Source organism: Pterocles gutturalis, unplaced genomic scaffold (assembly GCF_000699245.1).
Source record: "Pterocles gutturalis isolate BGI_N339 unplaced genomic scaffold, ASM69924v1 scaffold4253, whole genome shotgun sequence".
NCBI classification, from domain to species: domain Eukaryota; kingdom Metazoa; phylum Chordata; class Aves; order Pterocliformes; family Pteroclidae; genus Pterocles; species Pterocles gutturalis.
The window spans coordinates 20647-34978 of record NW_010122744.1 but is presented as its reverse complement, the minus strand read 5'-3'; the positions used below and the strand labels follow the sequence as shown (position 1 = coordinate 34978).

The 14332-nt window shown below is 43.8% G+C and overlaps 1 protein-coding gene across 1 annotated transcript in view; it reads right to left on the bottom strand.

Annotated features, from left to right (window-relative positions):
• Positions 1-14332, bottom strand: part of LOC104464777 (WAS protein family homolog 1-like) — a 33158-nt gene that overhangs the window by 10534 nt on the left and 8292 nt on the right. Inside the window, 1 exon segment of the mRNA XM_010077604.1 lies at positions 340-451. Within this exon segment, the coding sequence (XP_010075906.1) occupies positions 340-451 (112 nt within the window).

The window sequence follows — 14332 nt, the reverse complement described above, 5'->3', positions numbered from 1 at the left end:
TTCATTCAAATAGCCAAAGTATCTACAAGCCTGAAGTGAGAAGGCGTTGGGCTTAGCTCAGCACACGCCTTTTGTCTTTCTCAGGGAGAAGCTGGGGCAACAACTTATTTAGGCCTCATAAGGCTAAGAGCTGTGTGGCTCATGGGTCTAAAAATAATAAATTGGCCAAGTCAGGAAGGGGATTCTCATCACAACCCTGCTCAGCAGCAAGGCATGGAGAGGTGAGCAGGCAGCAGCTGTGGCAGCCAAGGACCTGTTCTTCTGCAGAGCTTACATCAGGAGTATAGAGAGAAGGTGGAAGGAACAAGGGAGGCCATGCAGCCTTCACTAAGTCACTACCTTAATAGCTTTCTTGCTGCCCTTTATCTTCTCAATCTTCGCTTGGGCAAGTGTGACTCTCTCACTGATTGCCTGAAGCTGTGCCCGGCTGGCTTCCACCCGCTGAGAGATCCTAGGAGGCAAGCACCTTTCTTAAGGAGAAGAATCCAGAGACAGATTTTTTAACAAGAGCCAGCGCCCAGACCCTCAGGGAAGGATGTAAAATCTCAGTGGACTCGATTGTTTCATAGGGCAAAATAACGCTGGTTGAGGTATGCTTGTCTCGGTCCCATTGAGAGCTTTACATACTCCCAACGTGAAGGTAGGTCTAGTCTGTGACTCACAGCACAACATTCCTGAAGCTGTTTGAGGAAGAGCACAGAAAGATGGAGAACTGCAGCTTTTTTGCAACACCAGAGTGCCACAAGTCCTACACCTCTCTGCTGGTACTGCTGACAAGAAAGCCACAGCCCGTTATCAACTCCCAACATATTTGTAATAAAAACAACTTGTTAAAACTGAAAGGCAACACATGCTAGTGAGCAGAGTTCAGGACTCACAAGGCTTACTTATCCTGTCCCCTACTATACCAGCAGTTTGTTGCATGGCTTCTTCCGTGGTCCTTCGCAGCTTTGTGGTTTGGTTTCCACATCAGTTAAACATCATCAGGTCCTCATCTGGAGCAACAGAGCAGGCTAACTTGCATTATTTTTGCATAACTAAATCAGCATCAAAATGGTTCGGGACTGAGGTGAAAAGCACTCTGTTGCAGCAGGGGATAGCAGTCGCTGGCTAAGTGCCTCTGTATTTACCACGTGGACATTTTCTCTTCACACAAAGCTTACAGCAGACGCCTTGCAGCCAGGGGCATGACTGAAACTGCCAGCATTGCTGTGCACATGCTGCAGGAATTGTCACACAGGCTCAACCAGAGGCTAGGAGGGACACTGGAACCAGGCATCAGCTACAGGTAACTATGGAGTCACTTTCTCAGAAGAGACCTTCCTTCCCCATGCGTAACTAGCAGGATCTACCCAGCTTCAAGTCCAAAAGCTGAAGATTTTTCTGAATCTTCACCCATCTAATGAAACCAGCAAAAGATATTTTTATGGCTATATAACCCATCAGGAGAGATAGCACCTCACTTCATCAATGTTTTGTAGCAGTGAGTTCCATGGGATCATTTTGTGCCTGTAAAAATCAATCTCAAGTATTGTCTTTAAATTTCACCAGAAGTCTCTCTTTGCTTTTGAGAGCTCCCATGCTTTTTTTCCACTCTGTATAATTCCTTTTAGTAACAAAGTTGACAGCAGCAGTGATCCATGATTCCCATTTTCGAACTGTACCAAACCTGTCTTTTCAAGTATTTTCACTCTGTGCAGCACATTCCCTATTACAGCAGAGCAATGAACTCCACTAAAGCTCCCCCATTGTAGGTAGCAAAGAAACAGGAAGTACAAGCAGCCTATGCACCTTGTATCATTCTGAAAGACCCCCACTTCTTTCTCTAAACAGCTTTAAGCGTTTCTGTTTGTTTATAGCCATGCTCCCCTCTTTCTGGAGGCATGAAAATCCCTCATGCATATGGCAGGAGAGCACACAGCCTGTTTCTACTTTATTCTTTCTGGAGTGGGAGATGAACAAAACTGAACCTCATGAGATTCTCCCTCTTGGAATTAGTCTCCATTTCCCCATCCTTTTATTTTAAATACAGCCTAACAGCTTGTATTTTGTACCAACACCAAGTACAAATCTGTTCATGATTTCCTTCTCACATCCTCCCTCTGTCTCAGTGGATTAAGTATCGCTTATACACTTGATAGGTTCTCAGAGTAGTTTCTGTTGTTCCTTTCAGTGTGCATTTCCTAGGACCTGTCTGCAGCAAATTTCATGTGTCATAGGGCTGTCCCATTGCTTTTCTTTTGTTGAAGTATGAGACGCCTTGGAAGGACCTAAATCTTCCCTAACTGCTCTCCCAGAAAATTTTCCCACCTCACAGTTCACCTCTTTTCTAGGTTTTTCATAATTGTATTGACTGACACTGTTTCCAGCACTGCTCCTGGGGGCACCCAACTACTTTTACTTCCTTCAAAGCTGAAAAAAATATCAGTCATTTACTTCTGCTTTGCCTCTCTTCCTCAAATCAATGATGCAATTTTCCCTCTCACCTGTGAGTAGACCTCTCCTAGAAGAGCTCAACAAAGCCTTCCTGAAGCTCCAAATAAGAGCAAGGTATCAATTGCCTTTTAGCCAGCACCCTGCTGACTCCCATACACAATTCTCAGGGGCTGACCAAACACTCATTCCTCTCCCAGAAGAAAGTACTAAGCAAATAGTTATGCAAACTCAGGCCTGGAAACCACTAACCATTCTCCTCCCTCCCACTCCATGAATGTGAGTGGGTCAAGTGAGGCAGTTAAATGCTGCCCTTGCTCCCTTTCCTGCCCCATGTTATCCCTAATGCCTCACCAGGTACCAACCTCTTCCCCTCCCTTCCCACACTCACTCTCTCACTAGCTATGAAGAAGCAAAGGAGTTTTTGAGGAATCCCAGTTATCCTTAGCTTTCACCCTTAACCACTTCCACATTTAACATTCATCCTCTAAGACACCCAGTTTAGGAGAGGAGCACTGCCACAACTCCCTTTACACCCCCACCAAACATAGGCAGTGCATTGGCTATTCCAAAGTGCTTCTTGGTGCAGAGTACTAACACCTCCTGTAATGCCTGGACAGCATCAGGGGAAGAACAGAAAGCAAAGTGCCTCTCAGCCCACAGCACTGCATACATCTTCCTTGTTTGAGGAACTTCTGGAAAAAGGAGGTGCCCCTAAAAACAGTGTGTGACTGGCAGTTACTATGGCCTAGCTGCAACAGCAATGATACATCCAGAACGGAATGAGAGAAGACGTCTATAGCTTCATCCATCCCTTCTGCTCACCAGATACAAACACAAGAGATCCCATTCCCCCATAAAAGGACAGTATCAGGCAGACAGCCTGCTTCCAGCACAGACTGGGGAAGTTGTCCAGTGCCAGCTCAGGTGTTTCAAACCATGATGGCTCTTCCCTGAGGCACCCTGTACTTCCTCCTGTCATCTCTCACTCTAGGATTTGACAGGCCAAATCCCTCTGACCTTAGGAGATCTGCCAAAAACCTTCACCTGAGATGGTACAGATGCACACCCACAACACAGAAGGAATACATACCAGTCTACAGAATTAATTTATTTGTTGCTGAGCAAGATAACTATGAAAAAAAATTATTAAACCTCCTCAATCCAACTAATCCAAATTCCATCACATGTACAGGCTCCTAAAAGTTCATGACTGTTATGCATGTACAGTTCAAGATACAGTTGCTTTTGTCAGTTAAAAGAGACAATATACGATATTGACATGGAAAAAAAACCCTTTATGTTCAAATGTCCTCCAGCAATTTTAGTATTTCTGCTGCTGTGGAAACTGGCCTTACTCCAATGAGTCAACCTGGTGTTTGTAAAGGAAACAGGAGGGGATGGAGAGGAGTGTTTCCAAGGATTTCAGGGGCAAAGTGTTTGAAGCAAGGTGGCATTCAGACCTCAACCTCCATTTAAGAAGGAGCGTGTTACTGAGTGGTGTTTGTTTGAAAGGCAATCGCAATCAGGACAAGAGGGGTAAGTGTTAATAAAATGGCCCGTTACTGCCCCTCAGAACCCTGAGCTCAGACAGCCAAAACCATCACCAGTATCTGAACATACCCCATGCCTATCCTATTAGCCATTGCTGTGCTATTTTGCTCTCGGTGCTCTTTTCCGCTTGAGAAACCCCTTTAGTTAGATTCAATGTGACTTTGGAGTCGCAAAGAAGTGGGAGGTGTAGAGCGACAGCCCCTCCCTTCGGGTAGGATGCATGCTTCGGGACAAGTGAAAAGGGGTCTGCAGAAGAAATGATATATCATCTGCCTTCAAATCCTGGGCACTGAACTAAACTAACCTTCCCCTCCCAATGATTTTCTTTGAGGAAGTAATACATGTGGCAGATTAAATCTATCTAGTGGATTATCTCTTAATCCATACAGACTTTTATTTTTGATCTAAGCAGATATTAAAGCCAATCTTTCAGCTGCCTTGATTCAAGCTTTCACATTCTCTTGTCCCTCTGGAATCTTGTTTTAGTCAAGCCCCCTCTCATTTCTCCTTTCTCCTAAAGCCTCATTCTGCTGCCTTGAGCTCCTCTCCATTTTAGAGGCAACTCTCTCCAACACCCACAGCAGGTCCCGAGACTACTTCCTCCCACCCCACCACCTCCCTTGCTGGCCCTGTATGCTCTGTCCCATCTGCAGCCATGGAGCAGATCACTTCCCATTATTTCCTTATAACTCCTCAGATAAATATCACATTCAGGTGGCTACTGAAAGATGTCCTCTGCTGCATCCGCATTTGCTCATGGGGGAAAAAATTACTGTTCTCTTACTCCCATAGGAAAAAGATTTGAGGCATTAGGAATCTGGCATCCAGGACACTGGACATTGCCTGTCAGGTGTCAGCACTGGCAATAATACTATATTTCTATGAGGGTCTCCAAACACTCCACAATGCCCAAAAAGAATTTTGGTTTTTATCATCTATATTTTCTAAGCATCAGACAACATCAGCAAAAAGTTTAATATCAGAGCACATTTAAAGACAGGCCAACAGATTCCCAGAAAGGTAGCTGAGCAAGGCAGAATTGAGCTGAAAGAAAGCATCACAGCAGCAGAAGATCCTTTGCTGTTCACGTACACATCACCCAAAAGTGACAGGGAACTTGGGAAGTGGGAGAGAGCAGAGGCAAGCTCCACACCAAGGTGAATGAGAAAAGTGAGGCAGCAGAGGCTGGGAGCAAACCTTTCTAGAATACCAAAGAACTTCAACTTCATGTCTGAAGTACAAAAGTGATCAACCAAGGAGAAAGAACATTACAGAGCAGAATGAGAAATGAAGTTGCACAGGAAGATAAGGCAGCCGAAGTATTAAATTACTTTTTCCTTGAATGAGGACTGTACACATTGCAGCAAGTCAGGCTTCTGGTCTCCTCCCAGCCCAGGTTCCAGCCCTGAGAGATAGCAGGGGGATGCTCCACATTGCTATTCTAAACTTCAGGGTACATTTGGTAAATTTGTTCTATAAAACCTTGGCTTTTTGCCTACAGGAAGATAAGGCAGCCGAAGTATTAAATTACTTTTTCCTTGAATGAGGACTGTACACATTGCAGCAAGTCAGGCTTCTGGTCTCCTCCCAGCCCAGGTTCCAGCCCTGAGAGATAGCAGGGGGATGCTCCACATTGCTATTCTAAACTTCAGGGTACATTTGGTAAATTTGTTCTATAAAACCTTGGCTTTTTGCCTAAAAGTAAAGATGCTTTTTTTTTTTTTTTCTCTCAACAAAGCATGCTTTTATTGAATTCCTCCCTTACTGCAGGAGGCATGAATTAGAAGGGATGGAGTTTATGGTTCTTGTATTTTATTACATTCTCAGACTCTCCAAGCAGCTTGTGCTGGAGCAGGGTGACAAGGGAAGATAACAGTGCTGGCTGCCATTCATCCTTTCACAGCACCGGTGCCAAAACTGGCATGATATCACTACTGATGAATGAGATGCCACTAAACCTCTAGGACAAGTTTCAGTAGGTTTCCAGAAGTGACAGACCCACTGGTGAAGTGAGGACAAACTACCTCTCAGAGGAACGGAGACATAATTCCACGATGAAAGCAGCAGCAGAACATGGTGCTGAGGGAGCTAAATGTCCACCTTTCTTCTCAGGCTACCAAGCCCCTTCCTCACCCGCTTCTTTCCTGGGACCCAGAGGCACGTCACTACTCTCTTCTCCTTGTATGGTGCAGCGAAGAAGAAAATCTCAAACTTTTTCAAGTTTTAATTTGTCTAAGAATCTTCTTGAAAAAAGGCCACAGGCTTTTATAGCTCCTCAGGCTGTTGAAGTGATGGGGAAACATCAATGCATCACCCCTGGGGCACCCATAACTCAGCTTTGATGTACAATCCACTACACTGAAGCAGGCCTAGAGAGCTAGGCTAGAATATCTGAGTATGTTCTGGCTGGCTAACAAAGGATAGTGTTTTACGAGGCACTAGAGTGTGCTTTACAAACAGCCATACTGCATATGGATATTCCTGCACACTGCAGAGAACCAGCTCAGACTTCAGCAGCAATGACCAGCACAGTCAGAAATGGACTGTAAGAAGCCCAAGCCCCACTTTCCCCACTCCCAAGCAGTGCCTCTGCCCCAGCAGCTGGCAACATCACAGGAGCGAAGTGGAGAGAGCAAACAAAAGGCTGCTAAGACACTTAGAGTTTACAGTGATCCGGGGAAGCATTCAAAGCCACTTCACAATGCCAATTCACCTCAAAAGTTTGAAAGGCAAAAAGCAAAAATGCATGCTTCTATAAAAAGCCAAATACATTCAACCACTCAAAGAAAGACCAACTTGTTTGCTTTCTGCTCTTCTCTCTCCTTCATCTTTAAGCAGTTTTTTAAGTCTTACTTCATGTCTGAGTAAATGTAATCAGAAACTGTCATCATATACCATCTCTGACAGAAAGAAATCCCAAGCGAGATAGTGTAATCAATGTTCCTTCCTCCATTAAGGGTTTGGGTATTATACTAATTAATGTTTATCACACTTTGATTGCTCCTTGAGCCTGATTTGCAGGTGTTTCAGCATTCACATATTATTGCCTTGCTCCTGTGATACCAAACGGCTTTTGAAATTGGAGGGTGATCAAGGTTGCCAGGTTATCCTCAGCAGGATCTGGCATACATCACTCTCCATAGGTCATGTTCTCACACAAAAATAATTTCATTTTGTTTTTTAATTTCTCATTTCACAAGGTGCTCCCAGTACTGTGAATTAAGTTTATGTAAAACTGGAAATTTTGAATTTTGACTTGGCATGACAGCACCCTCCTCCCTATTGCCCTGCAGCTTGTTCTCTTCCCCAGAAAAGCAGCTTTTCTTTTTTGTCCTCTTTTTTTTTTAAATTAAAGAAAGTCAAAAACAAGTTCCTCTTTAACCTTCCAATCTTTTTACTCGCCTTCCACCACTGACTGATCTGAAAGCGGACAGGCTTTCCCTTTTTTAGAATTAATATATACTAAGTAGAAAGTCTGTGTTTGCAAATAAATTACACAATTGGATCTTCTATTTAAGCTACAGAGGCTATTTTTGGTAAAACTACTTCTCCATTAATAATGTTAAGATATATAAACACAACAGGCTCTACCATCACAGTGACAACTTTTGGGAAGGATGGTCTAAAAGAAGTAATAGGAAAAAAATGGTTCTTCTACCAGTACTGACAGAGTTTCATAGGTGACCTTTTGAGTTCCTCCACTGGTAGTATGGTAGCAAATAACTGACCAACACTGTGGAGCTGCTTTCCAGAGCAGAAGCCACAGGAATAGTCTTGAGATATTGGGCAGCAGATGCTGTAAGTACTAGTAAGTGGTTTGTTATCTATGTAGTCTTCACTCATCCTTGCAAAATTCTTGCAAGTATTTACTCACTGAAGCTCAATATTTTGTAGTAATAGCCTTAAGTGTTTTTTACCCCCCCCACCTTTTTTTTTAAAATCACTATTGAAAGGAAGGCTAATCCTGTTTGGACAGAATTTTACGAGACTGTCAGAAGTAAATTTTGTTTTCATGTTGCTTGAAATTCTGGATCATATTTGGCAGATAGCTTGAGAAGGTGTTTTGGCACCTTGTAACATTAAATTAATCAACAGTGTACACAAACATTAGGTTTCTCTTTTTCCCATCAAAGCTCCTTTCTTAGAATAGCCAAAGATCTTCCTCCTTGTTGCCGTAGAACAGAAAATGTGTATCACCACTCAGAGTCACAGGAAACAGAAGTAGTTGAGAAATGCCCAGGAGCCCCTGTGATGAATGGTATCTGGGGGTAGGGAGAGCTAACACCTCTGGATCACTGAGTGTAGAGGAAACTCCTTCCCCACAGTCATTTGGGTACCATGTCTGATTCTACACAAACAACAGTTCTGTTATACAATTCACTCTTCATCAACATTACACTTGACATTACCTATCAGCACTACTCATAGGAGACAGACCAGCCTGGATTCAAATGTCTGATCTGTACCTTCTCCCAGGTGGGGTTGCAAGAGAAAAGAGCATGAACCACCAGCCAAAACTGATGTTTCTTCTAAGCTTCACCTGAAGCTAGCAACAGCAGAAGACTAGCACTGACAGTCCCCAGCCTTTTTAGCCTATGCCTCACTTGAGCCAAAGATGCCTCGCTACATGACCCTGGCAATGTGGGAAGGACAAGTGACATTTGCAGAGCTTCCTCCCCACTGGCAAGGCAGTCCACATCGACTCAATGTTGAGGAATAAGAGGACAGCCTGGTTTATACCAGAAGAGCAGGAAGTTCCTCTTTCTTGCTAGCTTTCCCCCATACCTTCCAAGTGGTTTTAAATCAGTTTTCTTGACCAAGGTAAGTAGCACCCAGTTGCACATGTGTGGTAAGAACCCATTTAAGTGAACACCCCTGAAGGTTCTACACGGAGGCTTGCCCTAATGTAAAGCTGAATGTACCAGGTAAGCTGAGCTCCTGCTCATTCGTTGGGATGGAGGCTTTTTATACCAACACGGCACATAGCACAAATTCTGCTCCTAGTCTGTTTATCTCTGCTACCAAAACAGTCATTGTCACCCAGAATAAGAATGCTGATCAAAACATGCCCACCTCCAGAGCAGAAAATGATTCCTTGTGATGGAAGTTCAAACTCTAATCATTCTCCGAGAAAAGCATTGCTTTTCTTTGCATTTAATCAAATATCATTAGAACTTCATAGCTTTTCACCCAAAGATCTCAAAGCAATTTCCAAGCGTTAATTAACTCTCAGTTGCTTGTGACACCAAGAATGGAATTGTTTGTCCCCTGTGACAAAGGAAAGCTGGGGAAATTCAATGTACAGTCCCAGCAGACCAGATTTTCAGTCCGTCACTCACTGATTTGAACATTTTTTGCTTTAATTCAAAAGGAGTTAATACATACACTTCAGTAGTTGTTTAAACAATTTTCAGTTTTACTGAGTTTAAGACCACCTATGCAAGTACATTTAGACTCTTCAGTGCCTCCCCATTGCCAAATCTGTCCCACTGCTGCTCTCTAGAATAAACTACAGCCAGCAAGCACTGATACAACACTGACCATTCTCTCTATCAACACTTCTTTCTCTGGATCCAAAATAGACCCTCTCCCCACATTTAAGACACAAGTTTGAAGGTAAAAGTTTTTGCACTGCTTTTAAATTTTCCCTAATTCCCAGTAGCTGATGGAAATTACATGGAATTTCACTTGCACACCCCAAGTTGAACCCTTCCATCCCCTTTGCAATAACAGATACTTAAGAGCTATCATTTACAAGCTAGTAATCACATACCTAAGATCAGACTCTATAAAAAACAATGTCCTGCACAACTGGAGTTGCATATGCAGAAGGAAAGCCTAACCAAGAAAAAGGACTTGCTACCATAAAGCAGTCTGTTTCAGCAACTATGAAAGCCTCAAAGGCAACTGCACTTCAACTGTTCTTGCAACTCTTGGTTCCTTTCTGACTTCCACTACATAATAAGGGTCTACCTTTGTGGTCTTTTGTCACCTTATCCTGACCTATTGAGGTTGTCATCAAATACTTGGTAAATTACCTAACTAGCTTTTGAAGGATGACTTGGAGTACCTAGGTCTTTTTTTTTGCTCTCAGTGTTGTGTTTCTGCTCATCAGATTTGCCGCAGCAATCACTGTACTTCCAACAGCTTACAACTCAATCAAATTTATTCTATCCCCTTCCACTATTCCTTCAATTACATACCTCTACCTATGTGACTGCTGCCAGTCACTGCTTCTGTTCAGCAGTCAATGATCCTCCTCAGCATCCTGTGAGGACCAGTGCTGATTCCCAGGATTCCCCCAAAATTTTGCTACAATGAAAACAAGCCCAACCACGTAAAGATACACTTTCTCAGAAACAGTTATCAGCCCTTTGCTAGTTAGGAAACCTCATTGCTAACTACACCTTTGCCCTTTCTCACCCATGCTTCTGTTTTGACCTTCTCATAATAGATCCTTCTCTTTCAAAACAGGTCTCCTTCTCTTAAATAAAAGATTTATTTCCCTTTTTTTTGCAAATGGAGCTTTTTATTTCAAAATATTTGCTCTTCAGAAACAGAGGTTGTTTAGTGTCACTTCTTCATTTTCCTACAATCAATTGCAGTCACACTCAAATCTCAAAAGGCACCTTCTCTGATATGCCCATCAACAAGCTAATTTGAGCATAAGTGCTTCTTCAACAAATGAGAGTAACTCTTTATGACATATTATCCATCTCACACCTTTCCTGAGTGATTACAGCACTTTCTTACTTTCTCGAGAGATTTCCAGTTGCTTCTCCCCAAAAAACTTTGCGCTAGCAGCAGAGATTTTTCTAACAGCAAAGAGCAAATGCCTCTCTGCTTGGACTGACAGCTGCTCTATCATTTAAATGAAATACTCTGTGGCACATCAATGATCAGACACCACTTTTAGGACAGTTCTAGACACACAATTTAATTTTCCTCATTGTCCTTTTAAAAGTCAACTTCCCCATGTAGTGACTTCGCAAATAGTCATTAAGAATAGAAACTATCTTCACAACAGCACCAGAACAAATTCGTACAGTATATTTTTCAAACCTCCTTCTCTACCCCAAAACTACCTGACTGTAAATTTATAAATTTTAATAGCTTAACCACTTGCCCTGTAACATACTCACACAATAAATGTTCTTATGGACCAATGCCTTTAGCAGCAGCTAATCCCCTCATCCCAAGTAAAAGTGAGCGTGAAGCACAATGAAGGGCATGATTTTGGCTGTGGGGTTGTTTGGGGGTTCCCCCCCAAAAAAAAATCGCCCATGTGCTAGAAAGAACAAAGTAAACCCTGCCTGGTGCTCAGTAACCCAACAGGAGCTGGGAGCTTCTCACCCTCCCTCCCTCAGAAAAGTCACAAAGAGGCTGAATTTGTTCTCGAATCAACAAAATCCAGGATGCCACTTTCGGAAGTATTGTTGTTGATGAAAAAACAAAGAAACCCAGTCATTGGGCCAAAGTGACAGAGAGAACTGAACGATGGACCTCATGAATTTCCTAGTTTCTTGGTGCTGAACTACTAGAATGACTGGCATGTTATATATATTTCATAGATAATCAGAAAGGCTAATCCTGCTGCACTACCACAGAGCAGAAGTACAACAGCTTTACCTTCCCTTCTAAAAAGAAATGTTCTGTTATGCCTCTTCAACACATCAAGCATGCCTTCTTATTCAGCTTTGATGGCAGTTCTAAAATGAAAGTCCTAGAAGTAAAATAAAACCATTTGTATTTAAAAATGTATATTAATCCAGAAAAAGGATCAAATTCTTGTATAAATTAAGAATAGAATCCAACTCAGAAGATACTAAATTACCCACCTGGGGTTTCTCTTTAACATACTTTACCATCCAAATCCTTCACCCCTGGCTCCAAAACCAATTTTTATCTCCTCCTCTCCCTAATGACACAGCATTATCCATTCCATCAATAAAATGATTGTCTGGAGGATTTAGATGGAAGAAAAATAAGAACTCCTTCACTAGCATCTGCAAATGGACCTGTTGTCTCCAAAAGCATTGTGCTGTCTTAGCTGTCAGTTGCATTTACACCCAAACTCTAACCCACCCCATTTGGAAAAGCCCAGTGACAGCACCACAGCTAGTCAGAAAGAACCACCATGGAAAGACATTGTAATCCGCCAGTCAAGTGTGAAGAACACACCTTTGGCACTCGTGTTTCCTCCTGCAACTCTCCCCGCAGTGTGCACACTCCCACTTACATAGAGAGGAGCCCATAATACACATTTCAAGCCACTCAGTGTTATTTTCCAGACAGTTTTCTCCACACTAGATCCCTGATGGAAGTCATGCCTATAAAACAAAGTGACTTATTTGCATCTCTCTTCCTCCAGGGCTGAGCAGACAAAACTCATCCATAGGAACAGAAAATTACTCCAACACACGTGTGAGAGCCCAGCGTCTGAAGCTGGTTGAGAAGGTAGAGCTATCACTTTGTATAAGAAAAGAATGACATGGCAATTGTGTCAAGAAGAGTGGGAGTGGGAGAATCTGACAATATTGCCAAACCTGTGGGCTAAGAAACCAAAAAAAAGGGAACATTTATCTTGCTGTGAGGCCCACACGGACTTGTTGTTATGATCAGCTTCTCTCTAGATATTTCCAGAGAGTAACACCTACAGTCACTTAGGGTAAGGGGCTGGGGGGAAGGGAATGCCTCTCTGGATGGAGAAATTCCTAGGATATTTTCAAAATCTCTGTTTAATTGACAGCCACCTTCTGCCCTAGTAGCTTACAGACATGACTTACAGCTGGACAAAATTTCAGCCTTTGCATCTCCCATCAAGTGGATCTGGATCCTTCCAACCCACAGCCATCCAGAGTACTCCAAGGAAAGGAAGCATACTCAGCTGTACAACGAGCAGAGTTTCAGACTTCTGGAGAACTTTTTCCTGGGGAGAGCTTTCTCTCCCGCAACTATGGGAAGACATTAGGGAAGCACACTTAACACTCCCATGCTAAAGTACTGCAGCCATGAGACCTCTTTGCATTAGTCACTCGCAGGTGTGGCTGGGAGGTCAGTCCCACCTCTGCTCCCCAGGCAGCCCTCAAAGCCCAAGTCACTGTGGGGACCCTGAATCAACACTGACATCCCACTAACCTCCTGAGGGATTGGCACCATGGCTGTTAGCACAATACAGTCAGAGATGCACTCTAGCATCCAACTCATCCACACCCTACCCTCTTGTTGTGGTTTAGGCCCAGCTGACAACTCAGTACCATGTGGCCGCTCGCTCACTCCTCCCCGCCCTCGGTGGGATGGAGAGGAAAATCAGAAGAAAAGAAGGTAAAACCTTTTTAGGCCCAGCTGACAACTCAGTACCATGCGTCCGTTCGCTCACTCCTCCCTGCCCTCGGTGGGATGGAGAGGAGAATCAGAAGAAAATAAGGTAAAACCTCGTGGGTCCAGACAACAACAGGGAGGGATCACTCACCAATTACGGCCACCGGCAGAACAGACTTGATATGGGGAAAAATCAATTTAATTTGCTACCAATCAAATCAGAGTAGGATAATGGAATTATTTTTCAAACCTCAAAACTACCTTTCCTCTACCCCTCCTTTCTTCCTGGGCTCAATTTCACTCCTAATTTCTCTACCTCCTCCCCACCAGCACCATAAAGGGACAGGGAATGGAGGCTGTGGTCAGTCCATCACACATTGTTTCTGCTGCTCCTTCCTCCTCAGGGGGAAGGCTCCTCACACTCTTCCCCTACTTCAGCATGGGGTCCCTCCTACAGGAGACAGTCATCCATGAACTTCTCCAATGCAAGTCCTATCCATGGGCTGCCGTTCTTCATTAACTGCTCCAGCGTGGGTCCCTCCCACAGGGTGCAGTCCTTCAGGAACAGACTGCTCCAGCATGGGCTTCCCACAGAGTCACAGCCTCTTTCGGGCGCAGCCACCTGCTCCAGTGTTGGGTCCTCCCTGGGCTGCAGGTGGAGATCTGCTCCCCTGTTACCCTCCATGGCTACAGGAAGACATCCTGCCTCACCATGGTCTTCACCACAGGCTGCAGGGGAATCTCTGCTCCAGCACTTCCTCCCGCTCCTTTCTTCACCGATCTTCATGTCTGCGTAGTTGTTTCTCCCAGATCCCACTCCTCTCTCTGATGCCAGTTCCAGCAGTGCTTTTTTTCCCCTCTTAAATAAGTTATCAAAGAGGCTCTCCCACCATTTCTGATTGGAATGGCTTTGGCCAGAGGCATGTCCAAGTTGGAGCCAGGGATGCTTCTATCAGCTTCTCACAGGAGCCACCCCTGTAGCAACCACCCCCCCCAAAAAAAAACCCCATCATACAAACCCAAT